At 36.9% G+C, this 27,064-nt stretch overlaps 1 protein-coding gene across 4 annotated transcripts in view; it reads right to left on the bottom strand.

Moving 5' to 3' along the window:
- The window catches only part of LOC136029174 (transient receptor potential channel pyrexia-like), a 57,156-nt gene that overhangs the window by 6,579 nt on the left and 23,513 nt on the right, over nt 1–27,064 (bottom strand). For 3 of the 4 annotated variants that reach the window (XM_065707288.1, XM_065707287.1, XM_065707286.1), the window contains exons 4-7: nt 21,731–21,961; nt 18,504–18,716; nt 11,209–11,392; nt 8,547–8,670 (exon numbers count right to left, since the gene is read on the bottom strand). In XM_065707288.1, coding sequence (XP_065563360.1) covers nt 8,547–8,670; nt 11,209–11,392; nt 18,504–18,716; nt 21,731–21,961 — 752 coding nt within the window. The remainder of the gene's footprint in view (nt 1–8,546; nt 8,671–11,208; nt 11,393–18,503; nt 18,717–21,730; nt 21,962–27,064) is intronic. The other variant, XM_065707289.1, reaches the window with a different exon arrangement.

Below are 27,064 nucleotides of genomic sequence, written 5' to 3'. Positions count from 1 at the left end.
GGACCAAAGGTATTTGACAACGAAGGGACTTCTCAATTATTAACCTAAGAGTGAAAACATGGTCGACACATCCCCTACCTTTTCTAAAACCGCATTGTTCTTGCCTTAAAACTTTGTCTACAGCATGTCTCAGTCTAAAAAGTATCATATTACTCAGTAATTTGCTACCTACAGAGACCAGACTAATGCCTCGATAATTACGACATATATATATATATATATGTATATATATATATATATATATATATATATATATATATATATATATATATATATATATATATATATATATATATATATATATATATACTAGCTGTTGGGATGGCGCTTCACGCCACCCCAACACCTAGTTGGTGGGGCGCTTCGCGCCCCCCCAAGCCCCCCCGCGCGCGTAAGTCGTTACGCGCCATTGTAGTTGTGTCCCTGTGTCCCACCTGTGAATATAGATAGATTTATATATGTGTTTCAAACTACGTAAAAATTGCGAATATACAACATTTTTGGCTTTCCCACTACTGGGAGCTTTCCGTTTCCAATTGCCAGCAATTGATCTGAAAATGTTTGACCAGAGTCATCGTTTTGCAATCGGACACGCATATTTGTAGTTAATTTTAATACGTGTGCCCATAAATTAGAATTTTTCAGGCAAGCATTCATTTCGTCTGCAGGAGTTAAACTACGTAAAAATTGCGAATATACAACATTCCTTGCTTTCCCATTGTCTGTGCATATACAAAGCCGTATGTACTAATAATGACGTCATATGCAAACGCTATTTTTACAAACAAACAAACATGCATACACACAACTCGTTTTTATATAGATAGATAGATAGGTAGATACAATACAAGTTAACTGCGTAAAACTTGCGAATATACAACATTTTTCGCTGTCCAATTGTCGCTGCATATAAATAGATTGTCAGGTTTACCGACCCTCGAACATGCAACGCACAATTGTCCATGGGAAAAACAATCAGCATTAAGATCTATACCACATTTTTCTAATGATTGACCTTGAGCTTTGTTAATGGTGATTGCAAATGCTAATCGAATTGGGAATTGCAATCTTTTAAATTGAAAAGGCAGATCCGTTGGAATCATGGGAATGCGAGGAATAAGAACAGCCTCACTCTCAAAAGGCCCTGTCAAGATTGTGGCCTCTATTAGGTTTTCCATTGTTTTTTTTATTGCAAGTCGCGTGCCATTGCAAAGCTTTGGTGGGTTGATATTTCTTAAAAGTATTATTGGTACGCCTATTTTTAGTTGTAGCACGTGTGGTGGAAACCCTGAAAGATCTATGGAATTTAAAAATTCAGATGGATAATTAACCGCTTCATTTGGTTCCAAAACTGTGTCGACTGACTTGTAAAGGACTGCCTGGTCTCGAATCTTGGTCAAAACAATATTGTTGATTTCGTGGACGTCTATATTTTTGGGTGCGAGAATCGCTCTTGCACTTAGCCATTTATTATTTTTATAATTTTTTAGAATATTCGGAAATACTTTTTCAATCAATTCATTTTTGGACGTCACTAAATTACAGAAATCAGCAGGTAGTTGTATACGTCCTGAAATTTAGTAATCCCAAACCCAATCATCGTCGCTATCATTTTCAGTTTTGATATGTTTTGACTCTCGCTGTCCAGGTGGATCTTCATCTAACTGCGCGGTTTTGCGTTCTTTAGCCTCAAGCCTGTTTCCTTGCTGTTCTTTTGATTCCTCGGCACGCTTTCTTTTCTGACTTTCTCTATCAGCAGCAAGTTTTTTGGCATAGACTCTTTGAGCATCTTCATCGGCTTTTGCCATTGTAAGTTCATCAGTCATTTTAAACTTAAACATTAATAGATTTCTACGTGAACATATATGTCTTAAATATCTTTAATGACGTCACCGTCATAGCAAAAATGACGAAAACTAACTTCATGACGTCAGTCAACACAGAAACATGACGTCACCTGATCCACAGACAGACACACAGACAGACAACTTATTTATATATATATAGATATATATATATATAGATATAGATATATACTAGCTGTTGGGGTGGCGCTTCGCGCCACCCCAACACTTGGTTGGTGGGGCGCTTCGCACCCCCCCCAAGACCCCCCGCGCGCGTAAGTCGTTACGCGCCATATTAGTTACGCGCCATTGTAGTTGTGTCCCCGTGTCCCACCTGTGAATATAGATAGATTTATATATGTGTTTCAAACTATGTAAAACTTGCGAATATACAACATTCTTGGCTTTCCCATTGTCTGTGCATATACAATAAGAATAAGAACAGCCTCACCCTCAAAAGGCCCTGTCAAGATTGTGTCCTCTATTAGGTTTTCCATTGTTTTTTTTTTACGGCAAGTCGCGTGCCATTGCAAAGCTTTGGTGGGTTGATATTTCTTAAAAGTATTATTGGTACGCCTGTAGCACGTGTGGTGGAAACCCTGAAAGATCCACGGAATTTAAAAATTCAGATGGATAATTAACCGCTTCATTTGGTTCTAAAACTGTGTCGACTGACTTGTAAAGGACTGCCTGGTCTCGAATCTCGAATCTGGACGTCTATATTTTTGGGTGCATGAATCGCTCTTTCAGTTAGCCATTTATTATTTTTATAATTGTTTAGAAAATTCGGAAATACTTTTTCAATCAATTCATTTTTGGACGTCACTAAATTACAGAAATCAGCAGGTAGTTGTATACGTCCTGAAACTGAGTCTACTGGGAGCTTTCCGATTCCAATTGCCAGCAATTGATCTGAAAATATTTGACCAGAGTCATCGTTTTGCAATCGGACACGCATATTTGTAGTTAATTTTAATGTTTTTACGTTTGCCCATAAATTAGAATTTTTCAGGCAAGCATTCATTTCGTCTGCAGGAGTTGATCTAGGTATTATAGGTAATGTTTGCCTGAAATCTCCCGCAAGCAATATTAATGTGCTGCCAAAGGGTTTCGACTTCCCTCGCAAATCTTTCAAGCATTGATCCAGAGCCTCGAGCGATTTTTTGTGTGTCATTGTGCACTCATCCCAAATAATAAGTTTGCATTGCTGCAATACTTTACCCATCCCAGATGATTTGGAAATATTGCACGTGGGAGTTTCTGTAGAATGCAAATTCAGAGGCAATTTCAAAGCGGAATGAGCAGTTCTTCCACCAGGCAGCAATGTTGCGGCTACTCCGGACGACGCAATTGCCAACGCTATATCATTTTTTGATCGAATTGATGCCAGAATCAGTTTTATCACAAACGTTTTACCAGTACCTCCTGGCGCATCCAAAAAGAAAATTTCTCCAACGTTGTTATCGACACAATTCATTATCGTATCATAAATGTCTTTTTGTTCCGACGTTAACTTGGAAATGTTATTTTGTACATACGACAATAGATCACTCGTACTGTAACTTTGTTCACGATCCAATTCTACACATGTCGAAACAGCAGCGATCAGTTAGGTGAAGGCATTCCCAAATCCTGAAGAGGTTTGTTTGCCATACGTACGCACAAATCTTCTGTAATAACTAAAGTGTAGTTATAAATTTCTGATGTAAAATCAAAAGTCATATCTGACGTCTCTAACTGTTTTCGATGGAATATATCTTTGGACATTTTTGACTTATATTTTTCCCATACCTCTGCAGGAGCTGATGGAGAGCAAGTTGTTAAAATGATGCCAAACAATGCACGAATTTGACTTGGAGTTGACGTTTCGCACGCGTCATTGATGCAGTTATCCCAGTGTTGGTCATTCTCCAATAAATGGTGTGCATGCTTGGCATGCACTACGGTAAGTGTCATGTATAGTACCGTTTACAGTTCTCAAATACTCAAAGGATGTCGGACCGGGTACATTCACCAAAAGCAGGCGTAGAAAGAAGCATTTATGTTGATTGGGGTGAACGGTGTAGAGTCTTCCTATCGTGGTATCATTGAAGATGGTAGGTTGGCCGTCGACTGACTTACCCTGTTTTCGACGTTCAAATACTTTATTTTTAGTATTCCACGTGTAATACGAAGGCACTTCAGTATACAGCAGCAAAAGAATCATTTTTACAAAGCGAAAAGAAACCGGTTAACTTTGTATCCGGTGGATTCAGGGCTCTTTGTTGCGCGTTGGTTTCCGAGAAATAAACACGGTTGACCATTCTGTAAATGTACCGCTAAGTGAACAACAGCTGGACTACGTTCATGTATCGGAAATGAAAGAATTCGCCAAACACCTTCATTACTGCTTATGTATCTTCCAGCCTGATATTGTACGATTTTGTCGATATCTTTGATTTCGAGCTGCAAGCCAAAAACTGCCATGTCACTGCCTTTGTTGACGTATTTACATATGTATTTGATTGCCTTTACGGAGTTACAGTATTCAACGTTTATGTGTGCATTAAATGTTTTTGATAATAATGGAGAATATGGAATAACCCACTGGTTATCTACTCCGATGGTGGTACCGTTCCGCTTCTTTATTATTGCTGTTTTACCGCCATCTTCAGTAGATCTTCTTCTATATTGTGGGTAACCATCATTGCCAGTAATTGTGTTGGATACTAAAAGTCGAGGATATTGCTTTGTGCACCTTCCTTTGGCCATGCATGGTGAATTTTCGTTCAGTGCACCGCAAAGTCCATGTATCATATTTTTTTACAATAATATCATGTAACCCCTTATCGACATTTTCATCAGGTATTTCAGCGGAAATCACATCATCAATTTCGTTCGAAGTAATTTTTTTATGTAGCCAGATTAGTATATGTGCGTGTGGCAAACCTCGTTTTTGCCATTCCACTGAGTACATCCAGCATCGCACTGACCCAAACACTTCAAAACTTACTATGTAGTTTATCAGTGATTTCAACTTTTGCCGGAAGACACGGGCCGTAATGTCATGTCTATGAACCGCCGATTGTCCTTGAAGTAAAATCTGCAGTATCTCGTCCCAAGATTGATTACATGTAAATGTAATAAATAAATCTGGACGACCATAGAGACGAACATACGCAATAGTATCTTGAGCATATTCATGCATATAACGGGGACTGCCAGCATATGACGAAGGTAAAATTGTTAATCTTCCAACGTTTATGGTATTACCGTCATTTATAACTGCATCTCGCAAATGAATGTATTGTTTAGAGCGGAGCTTGGTCTGATTCAGGCGGATATATAGCAAACGTTCTGATTCAATTTTAGCATACATATCAATGACGAATAGCTGAAACAATTGACGGCATTTTAAAATATAGTCTTCTTCATCCTGCCGAATCATTAGTCTATAGGAATAATAATGCATTGCACTGCATTTCTTATTCATTTCTTTGTTAGTGGCTGGATTCATCAATTTAATATTAAAGTGATAGCCGTCGGCTCCATCCCAAATAATGATAGGATATTGTAAGGCATCGTAGCATCGATGAGTTTCAGCAATTCTTAACAACTGAGCGTTTCGCTTATGAAGAATAATATCTCGAGGTAAAAACTGATCACCGACCATAACGATTGCCACTTCGTCGATAGTTGGAGCATTGTCTCTGCGCACATGTTGGCCAGGAGGCGTTTTGTCAGCGGAAATAACAATTTTATGCGTATCAGCAAGCATCAAATCGATGGCTGTTTTGAACAGACGCACTAAATAATTATTTTCGTGGAAAAGATGTTGCAATTGGGAAACGATTGTCCTTTCAACGTTGGGAGAAATTTCGCAACGTGCATTTAATTCAGAATTTCTATCACTAATGAAGTACAATTGTAAGAATTTATGATTCTCGCCTGAGAATGGTAGAAGGGACCCTGCTCTATGATAAATTTGCCCTTTTACTTTGAAAGTAGACATAAATTGATCTGGATTTTCGATTTGGGCTCCAAACGACGTCATTTGGAAACATGAGTTATATTTTCTGATTTGTGACAAAAAACGCTTAGATACTGACGTAGTTCCAGTAAGGAAAGTTTTCAATGGTTCTGGTGGTGCAGACAATAGAGGAAGTTTAACTTTTCCTGAGGCGCAACACATTCCCATTGTTTCACCATTGAATTTCAAGGCCTTGCAATAGGGACAAATTTTAGACATAGTCCCGATTTGAACACATCTACTCAAGCTATAATCATCGACTGGGCTGTACCTGAATGCCAGGCGATAACTTTCAGGTTGCTCTGATTCCTCGGCACGCATTCTTTTCTTACTTTCTCTATCAGCAGCAAGCCTGATTTCTTGCTGTTCTTGTGATTCCTCAGCACGCCTTCTTTTTTCACTTTCTCTTTTAGCAGCAAGTCTGGTTTCATGTTGCTCTGGTAGTTCCTCGGCACGCCTTCTTTTTCACTTTCTCTTTTAGCAGCAAGTCTGGTTTCGCGTTCCTCTGGTAGTTCCTCGGCATGCTTTCTGTTCTTTCTTTCTCTATCAGCCTCAAGCCTGTTTCCTTCCTGTTCTTTTCATTCCTCGGCACGCTTTCTTTTCTTACTTTCTCTATCAGCCTCAAGCCTGTTTCCTTGCTGTTCTTTTGATTCCTCGACACGCTTTCTTTTCTTACTTTCCCTATCAGCAGCAAGTTTTTTGGCATAGACTCTTTGAGCATCTTCCTCGGCTGTTGCCATTGTAAGTTCATCAGTCATTTTACAGTTAAACATTAATAGATTTCTACGTGAAAGCATGTCTTAAATATCTTTAATGACGTCACCGTCATAACAAAAATGACGACAACTAACTTCATGACGTCAGTCAACACACAAACATGACGTCACCCGAAAGACAGACACACACATCCACAGACAACTTATTTTTATATATATAGACTTGTTTGTGTGTGTTTGTGTAGGTGGGTGGGTGTGTGTGTACACACACACACATAAAAACATACACATACGGACATACACCAGACATACACACATACACCGCATATACATATATACACATACACACGACATACACACATACACACATGCACACACACACACACACATACACACACACATATATATATATATATATATATATATATATATATATATATATATATATATATATATATATATATATATATATTTAGTGCATGTGTATCCTGTGGTGGCTTGTGACTTTTTTAAATGGTAAGTACTTAATTATGCTTAAACTTCCTAGTGTTTTGCCACATAATCTTTGCATTTTGAACAACTATTTAAGAAAAAAAAAAAGAAAAAGAAAATATCTCCCTGAGTAATTTTTTTTCACTTCTGATCTCACTTGGTCCGAACCTTCCTACGCTATAAGGGTTGGGATGATTTTTTTTTATGATAACTAACTTTTATACAGTTCAATTATCTTCTGTTTAAGTTTTACTTAAAAACACGTTGCTAAATATGACTGTTACTTTACATTCTAGGCATGAAAACTCTCTTGAAAGCACCTCAGAGACATAAACGATATAGTTAATGGAGCAGCCAATGGTCCCATTAGAGTCTGATTGCTATCGTTACAAGAAAAATTGGGACTCTAGGACCAACTGAAGACTCATGCTGCAATACCGTTTGCAAAAAGAAGAAGATATACACGGAAATATAAGTCTGATTATGATCACCTATGGTAGTCATGGTTGCAGCGCCAGATGCAACCTAGAAGCAGAAAAGGCCAGGAACCGAGAACTCGTAACAGTTTTGTTCGCTGCCATTTATCTGTTTAGAACGTCTTTTCTAAAGAGCTAATCTATCCGTTGATTCCTTTAACAAAGGCTTAATACAAATATGAATTCTTGAGATGGATCTAGGCAAGAGACCATCCGTGCGACCAGTATATGTGATGTACATAGTGCCAAAAATGTGCTGTAATTTCTTTTTAGTAAATTCAATAAACTGTTGAATGTAATTAATGGTTTTTAGCGTAATGGTAGCTCATAAAATGAGGCAAGGGTAGGATCCAGTGAAAAAGTTTTAGTCTAAAGTTTTCAGTTTGCTACAATCCACCTTGTCCTAAATACTTCCTTGAACAAAATTGCAGAAAAAAATGTAATTAATTTTGCATATGAAGTTCATTGACACTGTATAATAATAGCATTATTTAAACATTTTTATGTTTTATTATGAGCTTTTCACGAAGCCACTTCGACTCCTTCATTTGAAAATTGAAAGTTCTGGTACCATTATTACCAGCCAAGAGTAGTTGGAGGACAACCAGCATCCTTACAGCAGGGCTGTAAGTTAGTCCCTAAAAATGTTCTTGCATACCTATTCGGAAAGCCCCCTAAAATCAGCCCAAAGGAATATTATTAGAGTGATTTGGTAGCTTGAGGAGTTCCCTGTTGCACTTTGGTTGACAAGCTTAACGACAAAAGAGACGTAGAATTTCACTGTCTATTCAATCAAATTGCATAGTCAAACCACAGATTCTTAATATTCTTGATAATGGCTAGTCCCCTGGGGGAATTCACTAATGAGCCCTTTGTCTTTGAGATTGCCGACAAGAAATGAAGGCCGAGACTCACTGATATATTTAAGACATCGCATAACCTTAAGCAAAAGAGGTAAAAAATAACTTTAAAAATTTTAGCAACAAAACAAATGATTTGTTAGAATTACCTTAGCACCTCCTTTCACTAAAAGCGATACAACTTCACAAGCTTGAGCAAGTGCTGCCATATGAAGAGGAGTTTGGTTACGTATGTTGCCTATGTTGGGATCAGCACCAAATGATAAAAGTAGCCTGTAATTTATAAATGTATCCATTAAATATATTGACATCTTGTTTTAAAAAACATTAATCTGATCGGAACGACAGCACACGGTGTTAACAATTTTGCTATCTTTTAGATTTCCTGGAATCTTGTCATTTACACATCTATCATAATGGGATCGATAATTGGCGCTAACGTCCTGTTTGTATTTTTAGGATACCCAGACATAGGCCAAATTCAGTGGGGGACTGGAATATCTAAATAATTGTAATAAGGTTATCCACCGGAGGGAATTGTTGGATATCAATCGAAGCTGGAGGAAAGTAAGAAATAAAGTTCTAGTTACCCTTTTGCTGATCTGCAACCTGATTCATTCCTTTTGGGGGATGGAAAGGGGTCTGAACCTCTAGTAATCAGAAAATTTAGCAAATGAGATGTCTGGACAGAACCAGACCTGATGAAAAGTACGAATGAGTGTCCAGTCGTGCTTTTTGGAAGCCCATATCAGATTTGACCTATATGGGGGAGAAAGGTCCTAAAATAATTGCCAACCAAACATGTAACAAAAATAGTTATAATATCTTAATCAGTTCGTCTTCTTTGGGGGAAGGGGGAGTGAAGATGATAAATATATTCCATCAGGAAATCAATTAAAAAGATGGTCTTATATCAGCAAAACCCTACAAACAATAAGAGCTAGAATCCAAAATAAGGCTTTTGAGGATCAAAGATAACGCAAAATTTGAGGTTGAAGGAGCCCTATGTTCTTATCATCTGCAAGTTTAGCAGTTTTGGTAATGAATATGAACCATACTTGGTCGAAATCCAGAGGAGTTGCACAATATATCGCTTTTAGGGGGGTCCAAACTCATTCTGACCTTTGCTGATGTGGAAGGGGGTAATTTTTATCCCTAATTTGTTTTTATCAGAGTATTATCGACTAGAACAGGTTTCCAAACCTCAATCGAATTGAGTTGGAAGTAAAACGGGTGCTAATGTACCTACAGGGAGTTCGAACCTCGTATGATCAATTTGGGGTGAGGGGATGAAGGTCTTCCTATATTATTGTTGTTGGGATATTTACCAGAAGGGGTTGTCAGGTAATAAAAAAGCCTATTGAGGAGCTAGATATAATATTTCAGCAGCGTTTTTAGGGATCAACGCACATTCTGACCTTTATAAGGGACAACATCGTGGTGACATATGGTGAGGGGTTTTTGTTATCCCTAATTTTTTTTTATCAGGGTATTGACTATAACAGGTTTCCAAACCTCAATCGAATTGAGTTGGAAGTAAAATGGATGCTATTGTACCCAAAGGGAGTTTGTATCTGGTCTAATCAATTAGGGGTGAGGTTGTTCCTAAATTATTGTTATCGGGATGCTTACCAGACGGGGTTGTCAGGTGATAACAAAGCAATATTCCAGCAGCACTTTTTAGGGATCAACGCACATTCTGACCTTTTATAAGGAACAACTCTGTGAGGACCTCCCTGGGGGGATATTTGTTATCCCTTAATATTTTTTTTTATCAGAGTATCGACTAGAACAGGTTTCCAAACCTTAAACAAATTCAGTTGGAAGTAAAGGGGTGCTATTGTACCCACAGGGAGTTCGTATCTGGTCTGGTCAATTTTGGGTGAGGGGATAAGGGTCTTCCTAAATTATTGTTATCGGGATGTTTACCAGAAGGGGTTGTCAGTTAATAACCAAGCCTATTGAGAAGCAAGATATAATATTCCAGCAGCGTTTTTTAGGGAACAACGCACATTCTGACCTTTATAACGGACAACATTGTGAGGACGTCTCTGGGGAGGGGGCTATTTGTTATCCTTAATTTTTTTTATCAGAGTATCGACTAGAACAGGTTTCCAACTTTAATCTAAATGAGTTGGAAGTAAAATGGATGCTATCATACCCACAGGGAGTTCGAGCAGTTCACACTGTGAAGACCTCTCTGGGGGGGGGGGGGTAATTGTTATCCCTAATTTTTTTTTCAGAGAATCGACTACAACAGGTTTCAAGGTTCCGTTTGCCCTTCATCCGCGTAACAGAACCCCTAAGAAGCTGAGAGGACTTGGAAATAGTTTTTCGATAGTCTTCAATCGATTGGCTATTCCAAAAATTTTTTTGATAGCATTTTGTCTCTATTTAGTTAAATCGCCGTTGTGGCAAAAATAAGGAAGCCAGAAACTGGCATTTTGCCAAGGTCTGGCCGATTCAATAAAAGTAAAGAAAAATGTGTGCGCTACAACCTGCAATTTTAGTTCACAAAGGTTTATACCTAAACTAAATTTATACCTTATTAGTAAGGGCTCCATACACTTGTTTTATGGTTAGCACGTATATCAAATATGAAGGTGCAACAAATTTTCGCCAAAATGTTTGTTTACCGATACTAAGTAGCATTTGAAGGGTAACTAAAAAACCTAATTATTGCATATTTAAAATCAGCGTGAAAAAGTAATTATTTGATATCTATTCTGACTTCAAATTTCTATTTTTAGAGCCCTGATTACAGTTGGCACGAGTCAACTCTCTGTCTTTATTTATTCTGAAGTAATCTACCTAACACAGTCAGGTGCACCATCTTCAGCAGCTAAATGCAAAGCTGTCAGCTTATTTGAACCACATAGCATGCGAACATCAGCATCAGATTTGAGAAGTATTTCAAGACATTTGCTGTCTCCTAGAGAAGCTGAGATGTGCAATGGTGACTCCATATAAGCATGAGGGCTATTGACTTTGGCTCCTGAAAAAGAATTTATTGTGGGTAAATGAAAGTTGATAATATGCATTATTGCTGCATCGAACTTGAAATAAACCTCGCAAATATATTAAATTTGCATTAGTTATTCTGACACTCACTCAGTAGAAGAAACCATGTATGTTTGTCTTTTATTCTCTGGCATCCTATCAAACTGTTCGTGGTAACGAACTGTAGTAAGGAGCGACCCGGCTCAATAGTAAACGAAACTCTAAAAATCGGAATTTTGATGCTAAAAGCTACATCAAAAGAATCAGATTTTCATGTTGATTTTAAATATAAGTTTCATCAAATTTAATCTTTGTCATCAAAAGTTACGAGGGTGAGAAAATTTACCTTATTTTGGAAAATAGGAAGAAACACCCCCCAAAAGTCATAGAATCTTAACGAAAATCACAACATCGCATTCACAATATCAGAGAACCCAATAGCAAAAAATTTCAAGCTCCTATCTACAAAAATGTGGAATTTCGTATTTTTTCCAGAAAACAGATCACGGGTGCGTGTTAATTTGTTTGTTTGTTTGTCTGTTGTTTTTTTTTTTCTTTTTCCCAGGGGTCATCGTATCGACCAAGTGGTCCTAGAATATCGCAAGAGGGCTCATTCTAATGGAAATGAAAAGTTCTAGTGCCCTTTTTAAGTGACCAAAAATTTGGAGGGCACTAAGGCCCCCTCCCACGCTCATTTTTTCTCAAAGTCAACGGATCAAAATTTTGAGATGGCTATTTTGGTCCACATAGTCGAAAACCATAATAACTATGTCTTTGGGGATGATTTACTCCCCCACAGTCCCTGGGGGAGGGGCTGCAAGTTACAAACTTTAACCAGTGTTTACATACAGTAATGGTTATTGGGAAGTGTACAGACGTTTTCAGGGGGATTCTTTTGGTTTGGGGGGGGGGGGTTGGGTTGAGGGGAGGGGGCTATGTAGGAGTATCTTTCCTTGGAGGAATATGTCATGGGGGAAGAGAAACTCAATGAAAAGGGTGCGGTATTTTCTAGCATTACTATAAAAAAAAACAATGAAAAAATAAACATGAAAAAGTTTTTTCAATTGAAAGTAAGGAGTAGCATTAAAACTTAAACGAACAGAGATTACTAAGCATATGAGGGGTTCTAAAAATACTTAGCATAAAGAACGAGGTATTTAGGTGGAGATAAATACATCGCTCTTTATGCTAAACTATTTTTATAAATTTCAACTACTTATTCTACAGCCTTTCTGATTCAGGGGTCATTCTTAAAGAATTGGGACAAAACTTAAGATTTAGTATAAAGAGCGAGGTATGAACGAGGGGCCAAACCCCCTCATATACATAATAAAATATAAGAATATAAAAGATTTTTGCGTAAGTTAATTCTTAAGTTACGTATATTTTTTACTAATAAAAACGTTCGTTCAAAATTAAGTTTTAGTTGCCTTTTTAAGTAACCAAAAAATTGAAGGGCAACTACGCCTCCTTCTCCTCTCCTTAATTCTCAAAATTGTCTGATCAAAATTAAGAGAAAGCCATTTAGCCAAAAAGAAAATTAGTATGCAAATTTCATTTTAATAATTTATGTGCGGAGAGCCAAAATCAAACATGCATTAATTCAAAAACGTTCAGAAATTAAATAAAAAAAACTAGTTTTTATAACTGAAAGTAAGGAGTGATATTAAAAATTAAAACGAACAGAAATTACTCAGTATATGAAATTGGTTTTCCCCTCCACAATCAATCGCTCTTTACGCTAAAGTTTGATTCTTTGCCACAATTCTAATTTTTTAAACAATTGAAAACTTTAGCGTAAAGAGCGAGAGATTGCGGAGGGGAAAACCCATTTCATATACGGAGCAATTTCTGTTCGTTTTAAGATTTAATTTCACTCCTTACTTTCAGTTAAAAAAACTAGTTTTTTATTTATTTAATTATTAGTAAGAGACTGAACCCCAAAAATAGGGAAAAACTTTTGATGCTTAAAAAATCAGTCGCATAAAAATCATTCATATTACAAAGTTGGTAAACTTTTAATAGGGTGAAGAATGAAGTAAACTGAATTTGGATTCGAAAATACCTAGTAACTACCAAATCATGTGAACTCAAAAGGCACAATCAAGCACTTCGTGGTAATGAATTGTAAGTAAGAAGCGACTCGGCCCAATAGTAACCGAAAATCTAAAAAACGGAATTTTGATAGCAATTGATACATCGAAAGAATTTTGTTTTTGTGCCGATTCCAAATATATAAACTTATTATGTTAAATGCTACCCACCGAAAGCTACGAAAAAATTTAACTCAATTTTAAAAAAGGGAGTAAAAAACCTTAAGAAGTCAAGTAATCTTAATGAAAATCAAACCACCAGATTCAACAAATCAGAGAACCCTACTATAGATGTTTCAAGCTCATATCTACAAAAATTTGGAATTTTGTATTTTTTTCGCGGAAGAAATATCAAAGATGCGTATTTGTTTTTTTTGTTTTTTATCGGACTTGGTATTAACCAAGTGATATATAGAAATCGCAAATTCTGTCGGTCTGTCTGTCGGTTCCGGTTTTGCTACTTTAGGCACTTCCAGGTAAGCTAGGAAGATGAAATTTGGCAGGCGTATCAGAGACCGGACCAAATTAAATTAGAAATAGTCATTACTCGAGGACAAACAATTTGACTCGTCCCACTATCTGGGGTGAAGTGCGGGGCCCGTTAATTCGGAAAAATTGAAGTATTTTTAACTTACGAACGGTGGATCAGATCTTAATGAAATTTGATGTTTGGAAGGATATCGTGTCTCAGAGCTGTTATTTTAAATCCTGACCAGATCTGGTGACATTGGGGGGGGGGGGGTGTTGGGGAAACTTAAAATCTTGGAAAACACTTAGAGTGGAGGGATCGGGATGAAACTTGGTGGGAAAAAAGGTAATTTTGAAAATTGACGTATTTGTAACTTACGAAAGGGTGACCAGATCTTAACAAAAGTTGATTAGAAGGATCTTGTTTTTTAAAGCTCTAATTTTAAACTCCGACGGGATTCGGTGACATTGGGGGGAGTTGGAGGAGGAAACCGGAATTCCTGGAAAACGTGAAAATTGGGGTATTTTTATCTTACTAATAGGTGATCGGATCTTAATGAAATTTGATATTTAGAAGGATTCATGTCTCAGAGCTCTTATTTCAAATCCTGACCAGATCTTTTGACACTGGAGGGAGTTGGAGGGGGAAATCTTGGAAACACTTGGAGTGGAGGAATCGGGATGAAGCTTGGTGGATAGAATAAGCAAATGTCCTTGATACGTGATTGACGTAACCGTACTGGATTCGCTCTCTTTGGGGGAGTTGGGAGAGGGGTTCAGTGATTTGGCGAGCTTGCTGCTTCTGGATGTGCTAGGACCATGAAAATTGGTAGGCGTGTCAGGGAGCTGCACAAATTGACTTGATAAAGTCGGTTTCCCAGATTCGACCATATGGGGGGCTAAAGGGAGAGGAAAATTTACAAAAAAATTAGGTATTTATAACATACGAGTGGGGGATCCAATATTAATGAATTTTGATATTTAGAAGGACAACGTGACTCAGAGCTCTTATTTTAAATCCTCACCGGCATTAAGCCTCTGATTTTCCTTTTAAATCAATCTATTGATTCAGAGAATTTTGTTAGAGCTCATACCATATGAGCTCTTGGCTCTTCTTGCCTCGTCACAAGTGCCATATGAGCTCTTAGCTCTTGTTTATAGATGTGATCGTATTGATCCAGTGGTCCCAGAAGATGGGGAGAGGGATCATTTGAGCGGAAACCAGAAGTTCTAGTACCGTTTTTGAGTGACCAAAAAGGTTGAAAGGCAACTAGCCCCCTTTCCACGACCCTTTCCCCCAACGATATTCTATAAAAACTTTGGGATAGTCAGTTAATTCAGCATAATTGATATATCATGACTTAGCCCCCCATAACCCTTAAGGAGAGGACTGTAAGTTGTACAATGTGCCCTTTGTTTTCACAGTTAGATAGGTGTATAGATATCAGATATTCATTGCTACAAATGCCTCTCTGGGCCATGGCAGAAGTAAAAAAAAACAACAAAAAACAAACAAACAAACACTTAGGGACCTAATAAAAACATGCATAACACTAACGACAATGTAACATAATGATAACACAGCAGTAACATTAGCAATAAAAAATGCACATGATTAGACGCATAATGGTTTAATAACCCACACTAATAACATAAAAAGCGATAATAATGATAGAAACAATAACACAAATAAATAAAAAATTCATCAAATAAATTCATCAATTTTTCCGGGTAAAATTTTACATGGGTGGGAGGGCTTATCCTTGCACGATTTATAAATTAAATGAATTTTTTTTTCAACTGAAAGTAAATAGCAATGTTAAAACTAAAAACAAACAGATATCATTCTGTATGTGACGAGGGCTGCCGCTTCCTCAACCCTTATTCCTCATGCTAAAGTTCGACCTTCTGTCAAAATCCTGTAAGAAGGACTGCTCAAGCATAAGGGCTGTTGAATTTAAATAAGGAGTATTTTAATGAATGTTCAGACCTTAGTGTAAAGAGACAGGGTTGAGAAAGGGGCAGCTAGCCTCATATACCATAAAGAAAGAAAACAATCAAAAATGGGGGTTTTAAAGGCCAAATGAAAATACTGAAGAAAACACAGAAAGCAAATATTTCAAGAGATTAACCGCCTCTCTTCTTCAGCGCGAACAAAATAATTAAATAAAGGAATACACCAAAACCAAAAAACGAACTCGGGAAGTAAAAAACAAAAACAATGAAAAAAATTGCCAAAAAATAAAATAAAAGACCCAAAATCAAAGGAATTAAAATCAAATAGCTAACAACAATGAAGTGAGTTATTCTCCAATATTAGCAATTTGCACAAAATCCAAATAAGTATGAAGTGCCATCGACGGATACTAAGGAACAAGTGATAAATAAAAGAAAAATTAATTCACTCAAAAAAACGAAGCAGCAACTGAATAAATTGGAGAACTAGGTCACCTGATTTCTGATTTTAACCGTTGCATTTCTTGCGGATATCCTTTGAGACCTAACGGGTTAATGACGTATTTGATTATGTGATTTGGGAAGTGGTTCAACGTTTATTTCAGGGATTACTAAAGTATCAGCTTCTCTTTTGAGAAAACTTTCTGAGAATACGACTCACTTATTCTTAAATCATATGAAGCTCTGTTCAAAGCTAGACTTAAATGTTGGTATTTATAAATTTCAACAACTTCTTTGTAGTGCTGGACAATACCTTTGTCATGCGAAATTAGGCTAGCTTGGTTAAATAAAACAGTGTGGTCTGGATTATTAAATATGTGTTCTACGATGGCAGAGTAAAAAATTTCTGTTTTTCCGCTTTTTAAGGGTGCTATTAATTGAAGTAGAGTGCTGAGCTAATCTTTTCGTAAAACGTTGATCCGTTCTTCCGATGTGCCGAAGACCACAAAAGCAAGGAATTCTGTAGACACCTTAGTTTTCACCTATCGGGATATGGTCTTTAACTTGTTAAATCCGGGAACTGATATTTTTCTGGGTCGATGGTAAGTGAAAACATTATTTTTCCAAAAATTTTTGGAAATGTGGTCTGAAACCCCTTTAACGTACGGGAGACCAAGATAAACTGAATTATCCCTTTGATTTGTGTTTACTGTGTCACTATCTGAAAATTTTTTAATACGTTTTGCAATTACAGAGTTTATTAAACTCTGAGTATATCTGTATGGAGAAGGGACCCTCAAAGCTTTATTGGCCTCAGGTTGCTTGATGCTGCTATAAGTTGTCAAAAGTAGAAGTAGTAGATTTGGCTGCCAACGCCACTCCAACGGTACTAGTCTACCAGAGACTACTAGATGTCTCTGGGTAATAGTAGATGTCCCTGTTAATAGCAGACTTCAAATTGTCTCTGTAAGACTTGCAGCCTGAGTTTCTAATCAAATACTTTTATTAATTTTGTCAAGCCATTCCTTCACTAAATATATATAGCATTGTATTAACCAATAACAGTATCAATAGATTGATGTTGCTGTAAGTTGTCAAAAGTGCAAGTAGTAGATTTGGCTGCCAAAAATTTCTTCGGAAGGTCAGAGCCTAACATTTTGTCGCAAAACAGCCCCAATGTTTTGCATGTACAAATGTAATATTGGGGAAAGATATACCAGAAATAACACATCGGAGTTCTTACTATCTTTTTAAAATGGCTTTATCAACTATTAAAACATTAAAAATAATTTTGCCTTTGAGCACTGAACATTGGTTTCTAGAAACACACTTCCAAACAGGTTAAAGAAGATAGCGTATCCTTATAACTAATAAAAGTAAATATTAAGTTTTTAACATTAGGCAACGAAAAGATTAATCAGGTTGGGAGCTTCATTTACCTTGGTAGTATTATTAGTAAAGATGACGGGAGCAGTGAAGAGGTTAAAAGTAGAATAGCTAAGGCTCAGGTTGTTTTTTCACAGTTAAAAAAAGTTTGGAAGAATAGAAAGATAAGTCCTCAAAGGATGTTATAAATAAAGATTTAAAGGAGATGGAAACTTCCTGGGAGGGTGTAAAGAGGGGGGCTTTAAATAGATTAGGTTGGAGGAGGAGCATGCGTAGCTGTGTTGGCCTCAGGCGGCTTGGTGCTGCAGTGAGTTAGCAGTTGTAGTAGCAGTAGATTTTTAATTTATTTGTTGTGTTCATTTAAAGGTCGTGCTTGTTGAATAGTCTACATCTGAATAACGTTTAGCACAGTGTTTCACGGCAATGCAGCTTCTTTCAAATTACTACTATATTTTGGATTAATAACCCCAACCATGGATTACAAATGTTGCTTCTACTTCAATAAGGAAATGCCAGTCAGTACGCATATTCCCAGAGTTAAGCCTTTGGCTGTCAAGGCACAGAGTGCTGTTTGGAAAATTATAGTACAGCAGCATAGATTAACAGATTTTGTTAAGTTTTCAAATACAGGTCTTTGACATCACGTTTTAGATTGTATGTGTCTGAAGTCGATAAATGATCAAAGAGGAGCTAAAAGTTAGTTGACAGGGTTATAAGGACACATAAATTTATGTAAAATAAAACGCAAGGTAAGTAGCTCACCATGATTTATCAGCGATTGTAGGCATGTAATGGCACTGGCTCTTGCAGCCCAATTTAAAGGAGTGCAACCGGCTTTCGAGTAATCAGATAGTCCTGCATTTGAATCTGCTCCTTTGGAAAGTAGAAAATCCAAAGCCTCTACATTTTTAGAGGCAGCAGCACTACCAAGAGGTGTAGCAGTATTTTCATAGTCCCATTCATCAATAAAGGCCCCTTAAAAAGAGTAAATTTCGCTCAGCCTCATTGGTGAAGACAACATTTGTCATTTGTGAAGACTCATTTGTCAAGAAGACAAGTAGACACTTCTCCTGTTACATAACCCGAAATAAATTCCAGAGTATGTTTTTGAGCTTTTTATTTATTTATTAGGAGGGGGGCTAAATAATTACTGTTGATAATTTTTCTCCATCTGCCTACAAGAAGTTACTCCGCAGATTGACTAGGTTTTTGCTAGGTAAAGTACTGAATAAAGTATTAGTAAAACAGTTCGGTGTTCTCTAAGGCCTTTCAAGTTGTTTTTACATGGGATTTGCCCTCCCCCCAACTATTAGTTATTCGTGATCCCCGTCCTATGGTGTATTCTTATGTTGCTTTTTCACTTCAATGCAATCTTTTCGCTAGACTCTGACATCTCACATGAGATGATTTAAAAAAAAAAAAAAAACACTCCAGAGAAAAAAAGCGGAAGTTTTACTTGACAAAAGTAAACGTCACTACACGCCGATGGGTCAATTTTGTGTCAGTAACACAATAAGCAAGTGACAGGTAATTTGGGGAAAAATCCTTGATCTATGGACTCTTTAATAGAGTAAAAGATATGACTTGTCGTCAGTATGCTTCAAAGACCACGGTAGAGAGAATATATATCCTTAAACTGTGTTCTAAGACTGACAAAAAAACTGTTCTAAGACTGATAGCCTTCGATTCAATTTACTTGCGTTCAATTTTATTCATTAATGCTAGAAAAAAAGGTGGAAACCTATATTCTATAACATAAGTCCAAAAAGCAATGTTGGCGGCTGGAGAAGTGGACCTTAGCCACTCGAATCCCGATTTCTCCACGAATTAAATTTTGAGTTAAATAATGGCACATAATCTCTGGCTAATTATTTCAAATAGTAGGCATAAAAAAAGATCTCTTAGAACTTGCATGCAATAATTAAAATTAATAGTACTCCTGTAATATTCAGAACACACACGAAAAGTGAAGTTAGTCCAATCCTAGTGAAATATACCAAAATATGATGAAAATGTAATGCTTTAGTTTATGTAATAATATGATTTGAGTTATATATTTGCAAATTAGAGAGGTTTAGGGGTAAAGTAACCTAACTTAGCATGACCTAACTTACCTCAACCCCCCTAGTTTGCAAATATATAGCCCGAATTATACAAGTCCAATGCTTTCCGTGACCTGCTATTGGTATTTGTGGCAATGAACCCGATTTTCGTAGATCGTACATTCAGCAAACTTCTTGAGTGTGTTCTGAATAATACAGGAGTACCAAATTCATGATAATTATGTGTTCTAAGTTAGTTAATTGAGTATGTTTCTTATGTGAAATATTATTTAATTCAGTGATTTTATGACAAATTTTATAGCTATATTGTTCTGTTTTTAAACAAATTCTTGATTATATGAAAAATAACCACCTTTAGGCTACACAACAGATACACCTCTAGGGCTGAGAAAGAGATTCAAAGAGCAAAAACCCACTAACGTAGACTAGTTGCATTTCTCCAGTTAACTCTATTAATCCCGAAATTTATTCATATGAATTTATCTTTATTGCATAACTAATGGCCCTATTGCATTTTCCTTAAATAGATTTGTGTTTCATGTATCTCCCTCTGTGCTTCTATGGATACTGTGCTGGGTTTTAGTTGTCTTTTTTTGTTGAACAGTCGTTGAAAAGTACCTCCTCACTCAAGTAATAGCTGTTCAATATATGCTTTAAATCTATGTTCTGACTCTTTCTCTCATCTCAACTTTTTAAAACAACAAAAAGCTTCAGCGTAAAAAGTGGGGCGCTGAGGAAGGGACAGCCCCTTTAATATACGGAATAATTTCTGTTCGTTTTAAATTTTATTGTCGCTCCTTACTTGCAGTTAAAGAAACTTGTTTTTTTTTTATTTAATTTCTTCGAAAATGGACCAGCTTGTGGACAGGTTCCGTAAACCTTGTGAAAATATTGTCGACTTTCCAATTAATTTTTTAGCATAATTGCGTTGCTTAAATAGCCGAGATATTATTTGTTTTTTTTTTGTGAGTTTTTTCTCGTTTACTTTTTCCATTCTTATTTTATTTTCCTGTCTTTTTGTACACCTCTTAGTGTATTTCATGTATGTAGAGAGAGTTAAAATGAATTATTAATATCATTATTATTATTATTATCATTATTATTATTATTATTATTATCATTATTATTATTATTATTATTATTATTATTATTATTATTATTATTATTATTATTATTATTATTATTATTATCATTATTATTATTATTATTATCATTATTATTATTATTATTACTATTATCATAGTTTCAAGATAGTAATTTTAACCACAATGGTTGAGAACTGAAAAATATGCCAACAGCGAAATTATAGGGTCAATTAGGCTTGTTTAAGAGCTTCCTTTTGAATTTGTTCCTTTCAAATGTTCTTAACAGTAACAGCTAGACAAAACATTCCGAAACATCGATTGTTATTATTCTAAGCAATCAATGTTTGTTTTCACTACTTTTGTTTTCACGTTGTTAAAGGCTTAAGAAAGGTTACATATAGAGAGAGGGGAATAGCATTTCCAATCTTATTTGGTAATTTCTTAATAATCTTAGTTTGAATTCATTTTAATATATGGTTGTTTCAGTTTCGATTTCTTAATACATAGGAATTTCTATTTGGGTTGGGTTTAACTTCTCTTATGAGTTAGTTGGTACTCATTTTAACATTAATCCTATTATTCACAGAAATTACTTAACGTTTTTTTCAATGATGTCTGTACCATTTATTTCCTTCTATACACTTTTTTTCAGTTGGATCGGGACAGAAACCTTATAATACTGGGTCTAGAAGTGAAAACAATTGGGGTTAATTTTTGGGGAAATATAGGGTCTAATTTTTCCGAGGGTAATTTTTCGCGGGAGAAATTTTCTGGAGGATAATACCGGCTCCTCTAATTCCCTAAAATAAGTGTACTTGGTCCTCATGTATTTGAACTTTACCTTTTGCTGATAGTATCTGCAAACAGGATACTGAATTGGAAATGGCTGCTAGATGAACAGCTGTTCTACCGGCTCTGTCCTTGGAATTCACATTTCCACCATTTTCTACAAGTAAGCGTAGAAGTTTGTAGTTACCATGCCAAACGGCGGCAAGGACACCGACATTCATAAGAATCGGTTTTCTAGTGGGACAACAGTCACGAAGAACGTTCATTACACGGTGTATTTCACCTGAAATACAAGTTAAAACCTTTCTAGTTGTAATTTAATGCGTTTGCCACTGAAGTGAAAAAAAAAAAAAACAACTTCGGAAATGAAAAAATATACAGGCAAACGAAAAGGATATCACAGTGCTTATTTTTAAAATCTATAAAAATATCAAGAATTACAAATATGTAAGAAAAGGTCGTTTTCAGTGTTTCTTTTTTCTAACTCTGTTTTCCAAAGATTCATTTTCTTTACCTTCAAAATCCAATTGTCCAAATTTTGGGATAATGATTGGGTGTAGTGCCAACGCCTCTCAGAGGCAACGCTCTAGCTTAGCCTGGAGTATGAAGTCATAAGCCGTCAATGCAATATTCTTGTTTGTTTGTTTTCCTTAGCCATTTCCTATGGCAGGGATGGGCGTAGAAACTTTGTAGAGGGCTAACTTGATTACAAATTGAAAGTTCTAGTGACTTTTAATGAGTCAAAAATGATCATAGAACATACATCCATCCCACGCTATTTTTATCTGCCCTCCCCCGGAAGACATCCAATAAAATTTGAGATACCCATTTTGTTCAAAATAATCTAAAGGTCAAATAACTGTGCCTTCAAGGGTGACATGGTATCAATAACCCCTGGGGCAAGAGCTCTAACTTAGGAAAGTTGTCCGTAGTTTACAAATGGAGGTTTTGTTGTTAGAAAAAGAGGCATGTTTGGTCCTGGGTCTCTGAAAAGCCATAGGGTACTGAGACGAACCTTTCAGGAAACGTTGAGGAGGTAATGAACAAAATCAAAGTACACTATGTGCAGGCTGGTTTCCAAAAGTGCGTATTAGTAATATCTTAGGAACGGCTTAAAGTATGAATTTGAAACTTTCATGGTATGTTGAGACGAAGTTTAGAAGTAATCAGAGAGCAACCGGCCCTCTTGCTCTTTTTAGATTCTCCTGTCTTTCAACACAGATCAAAAGTTTGAGATAGCCATGTTTTTCAAATAGTACCATGGTCCAACTACTATGTGTGCGGGAATGATATGAACCTCACTGCCCCTCTGGCAAGGCTTATGTAATTTGCCGATTGTTTATTTATATGACTTATTATTAGGAAAGGGAGGAACCTTTGGTCCCACCTGTATCCGAAAAGACTAGGAGTATTAGGGTGAAAATTCAAGGAATACTGGGACCAGATCAAAAGACGCTATGTGCATCCCGTCTATAGAAACGGCGTATGAGCAATATATTAGGAACTACAACAGGTATTAACTTTATTTTCAAGGCTGCTACTGCTACTAGTGCTACTCTGATTACTTATGACTGCAAATATTTGCAACTGTGACTACGATTGCATGCGACTGCGACTAGTCGAGACTGTAACTACCTAGAACTGCGACCACGACTATTTGCGATTATGGCTGCTTGCAACTGTAACTTATTGTGACTGTGACTGCTTGTGACTGCGACTTCTTGTTGCTACCTGTGGCTGCTACTACATGTGAATATGGATACTTGTTACTAGGAAAACTTTTGGCTGCAAATTTCTGACTATGACTGCTAGGTTGTTAATTTAAAAAATTCAGGGAATGTTGAGGACATGTATCGTAATTGTAGAAAGGGTGTATCTACAACATCTCAGGAATTGCTAAAAGTACTAAGCTGAAACTGTCAGGAAAAGTTTATTAGGACGTTGAACTTAATCAAAAGACATCAAGTGCACCAGGGTTATCAAAAGAGCGTATCTACAATTTTTCAGAAACGACTTAGGCATAAGTAGAAAAACAAAAGTATAAAATTGAAACTTCCAGAGATTACTGAGGGGGACGTTGAACTAAATCAAAAGATGCTATGTGCTATGTATTAAGACTCAGGAAATGTTGAGAGGGAGCCGGTACCCCCGTCCCCCCAGAAAAAAAATCCCCTCAGCAATCTCTGGTGTGGATTACTCCTCTATCAATTAGATGTGTAACAAGATTGCATGGTTAGAGTAGGTTGGTATCTAAAGACGTATTATTTCAGATGCAAGATTCTATTTTTTTGCTATATTTTTAATAAAATCCCACTTACCATTCCCATGTTTCCAGTAACTTATCCACGTTTCCATTACTCAAGTAACCTCCGGTCACTTATTAAGAAACTAATTTATCACACTACCAGCACCTGGGGCCTTGTTACTTTTTGATCCTATTAGTACCGTCGGAAATTCTTCCTCACAAAAAAAACTTTCTTCACTCCAATGTATCACAATTTTTTTTATTTTTCTCCATATCTTTTCCTACAACTCTATCGCGATTTAGCACTTTCCCAAAATGGTCTGCCCATCTATGATAACTTCTTTACTTATCAGTAATTGTGGCCCCGTTCCTATCTTTAATTCGGACAAGTGTGAAGACTACTCTTTTTCCATTTATTAAGATACCAGTACAATATTTTACTATTATGCCGTCTAGCTGGACCTTTTAGATCCTCGGCAATTTTATCCTTGGTCTCCGCTTCATACCTTCTTGGTTCATATTTTAGTGCATTCTCCACTTTCTTTATTCTGTTATCACTCTTATTTTCATACGATATATCACTCAGATAATCCTTGTACAAGCCCTTACTACTCTCTATTAAACATAAATCTTTTCCACCAGTATTCCTAACTGTGTCCCTATCTTTCTTCCCTAAGACCCCATCGGCAACTTCACAAATTATTTTCCTAGAATTACTCCCTCTATCTTCTAGATTGTAAAATCTTACACTCTTCAGTTTAGTATTCAAGTTTTACGGAAAAGTTGTCTCAAATTCTCGTCCTAGAGTCTATTAACGTCATAACTTCTCGGGAGGTAGTTACCCTTGCGAAATTCCAGCTTTAAATTAACCTTAGACACTACTAGATGGTGATCTTCACTTTTAACATCAGTAACAGCACTCCTATTTACCCTAGTTTCTTGTATTGATCTTGCCAGTCTTCGGTTTACAATAACATAATCAATAAGTTTATCTGTCTTACCATCACGTGATTACGATGTTAACTTATGGGCCATTTTGTGATCAAATACTGTATTCGTTATAACTATATTGTTATACCTACAAAATTGCACCAGTCAGTCCGGTTATTATTTGACGAATTCCTGCGACTAAATAATCATTTTAAATCAAACAAAGTAGTGTATTGCCAACTATAATGTCAAAAAGCAAGCTTTTTATTTTACTATTTACCTTATTTCCACCTCTGAGCACTTTTAATTATGAGGGATTGATAGGTATAACTTCTTACAAACCAATTGTTTAATCAAGGTCAAAATTTCAGATCAATCAGTTATAAAAAGAAACGTTTAGAACTCAGGTAAACTAACCACAAAAAAGCATTTTGATTTTAAAGCACAACCTAAAGCTGATTCTTCTTCCTTCTCGTCTTTGTTATCGTCCTCATCCTGTCTTGCTGCAGCGTTAGCACATAAAGCCCCTTTACACTCCCCACAGGCAAAGCTACACGTTAGTTGCATATAGTCCCAACTTTAGTTGCATCTTAGAGACTCGCACCCGCTGGTGCACTGGCACCGCACCATCTTCAGTAGATTTCCTTGTGCTGGCGAAGCATCTTTCATAACGGGAAGATACATATTCCGTAACGAATTCCCCATTCTTCGGATTGTAGCAAGTTGGGCGTGTCTTTCCACTTCATTATTTGCAAATAGCACCTGTAAAAGTGGTTCTTTGCGGCAGCCAAATTAGGCAGAAGCCGCTACTCCTGAACAAAAGTATCTGAACTTGAAACCGTATAGTAAATAACCGCACGGGGACACCCTACAGGTTCTTTTCATTACTTTTCCCTTTGTATATGAGGAGCAAAGCTTTCTCTCCTGCTTCGGTGATCTCCTGGTGGTTGGATCTTTGTGTCGCGAAGATCTTGCAAGCATTCTGAAAAATACCATCTTTAAGCGACAAAGAAATCATTACTGGTTTCCCTACGCTTTGAAATCTAGATGTTGTATCGCAGCCACACATTGCGTGACAAACGAACAGATTTTCTGGTGCATCGGTCCCTGGTTTGGTGTTGATCCTTTTTATGTCATACACTCGTCAGTTATTTTCATGTGTGTCTGTTTCTATAAGGATATCACAAGCATCAAGCTTGGCGTAGTACAGCAGAAGGACTAGAAAATGGATATCAATCCCAATCAAAGTGGTCTACAAAGTTTTAGCACAACTGACTGCAGTTTGTACAACTAAGACATCGGCATCATCCTGAGCATGTAGAACTTGACATCTTCAGTTCACCAGCCTCTCAGGTAGTAGGTTGATGAAGTGTTGTCTATTTTAGGAACTCCTCATTAGCTCCTCCTTACTTTTGACGATCTTCATGTTAGGAGAGAATTCAATCGTTGGAAACAACAAACCTTTGGTTCTCTTCAGCTGTGTGCAATTTTTCGTCGTTGGTGTGTCAGTGTGTGAGTAAAAAACTATCATTGCCCGGCTGAAGTGTCTATTGCCATAATCTACAGAATATTCTCCCAACTTGGAGTATGTAGATCCGGTAGTCCACGGCATTTTGTGGACTAGCCAGCCACCGTCCAAAACTCTTTGGGAGGCTGGGAATGTCACTGGAATATCGATCCCTTCAATTTTCATCAGTGCATTGCTTAGAGATACTTTGTCGGCTGTCGTCATCAGCTGAACAAACTAAAGAGCGATGGTGGAAAAGTACAGAGCTCGAACGAAAGAGCCTCGTTCAAGTCAGAACTACTGGTCCTAGCCACTGCGGCTAGACATTAGAATATTAGAGATGGTTAGACAATTTCTCTCTCACTATCTATCACTAAAGATGACATCTCAGCCATAGTTACAGCTTTCTCCTTTCTCCTGAAAAGATATTTGTCAATTTCTTTCACTTCCATATCCTTCAGAATCTTTTCTCCTAGAGATTTGGCATCGTCTACGTTTACTGACGTTTGGGCATGGACACAAGTAACCATGTTTCAACAGCTGTGAATCCTCCCTGACGGGTTCTAGGGGCTGAACGTATCGAACTGTCTTTTCTATGTCCACCAGATTTCTAGGCCCCCTCGAAGATATCACTTCTACATAGTTTGATAGTCTGCAAGGCCAGTCAGGTTCTGCATGCGTTCGTTAATGAGAATCTAGGAAAC

Source organism: Artemia franciscana, chromosome 7 (assembly GCF_032884065.1).
Source record: "Artemia franciscana chromosome 7, ASM3288406v1, whole genome shotgun sequence".
Lineage (NCBI taxonomy): Eukaryota > Metazoa > Arthropoda > Branchiopoda > Anostraca > Artemiidae > Artemia > Artemia franciscana.
This window is presented reverse-complemented; position numbering and strand designations above follow the sequence as displayed.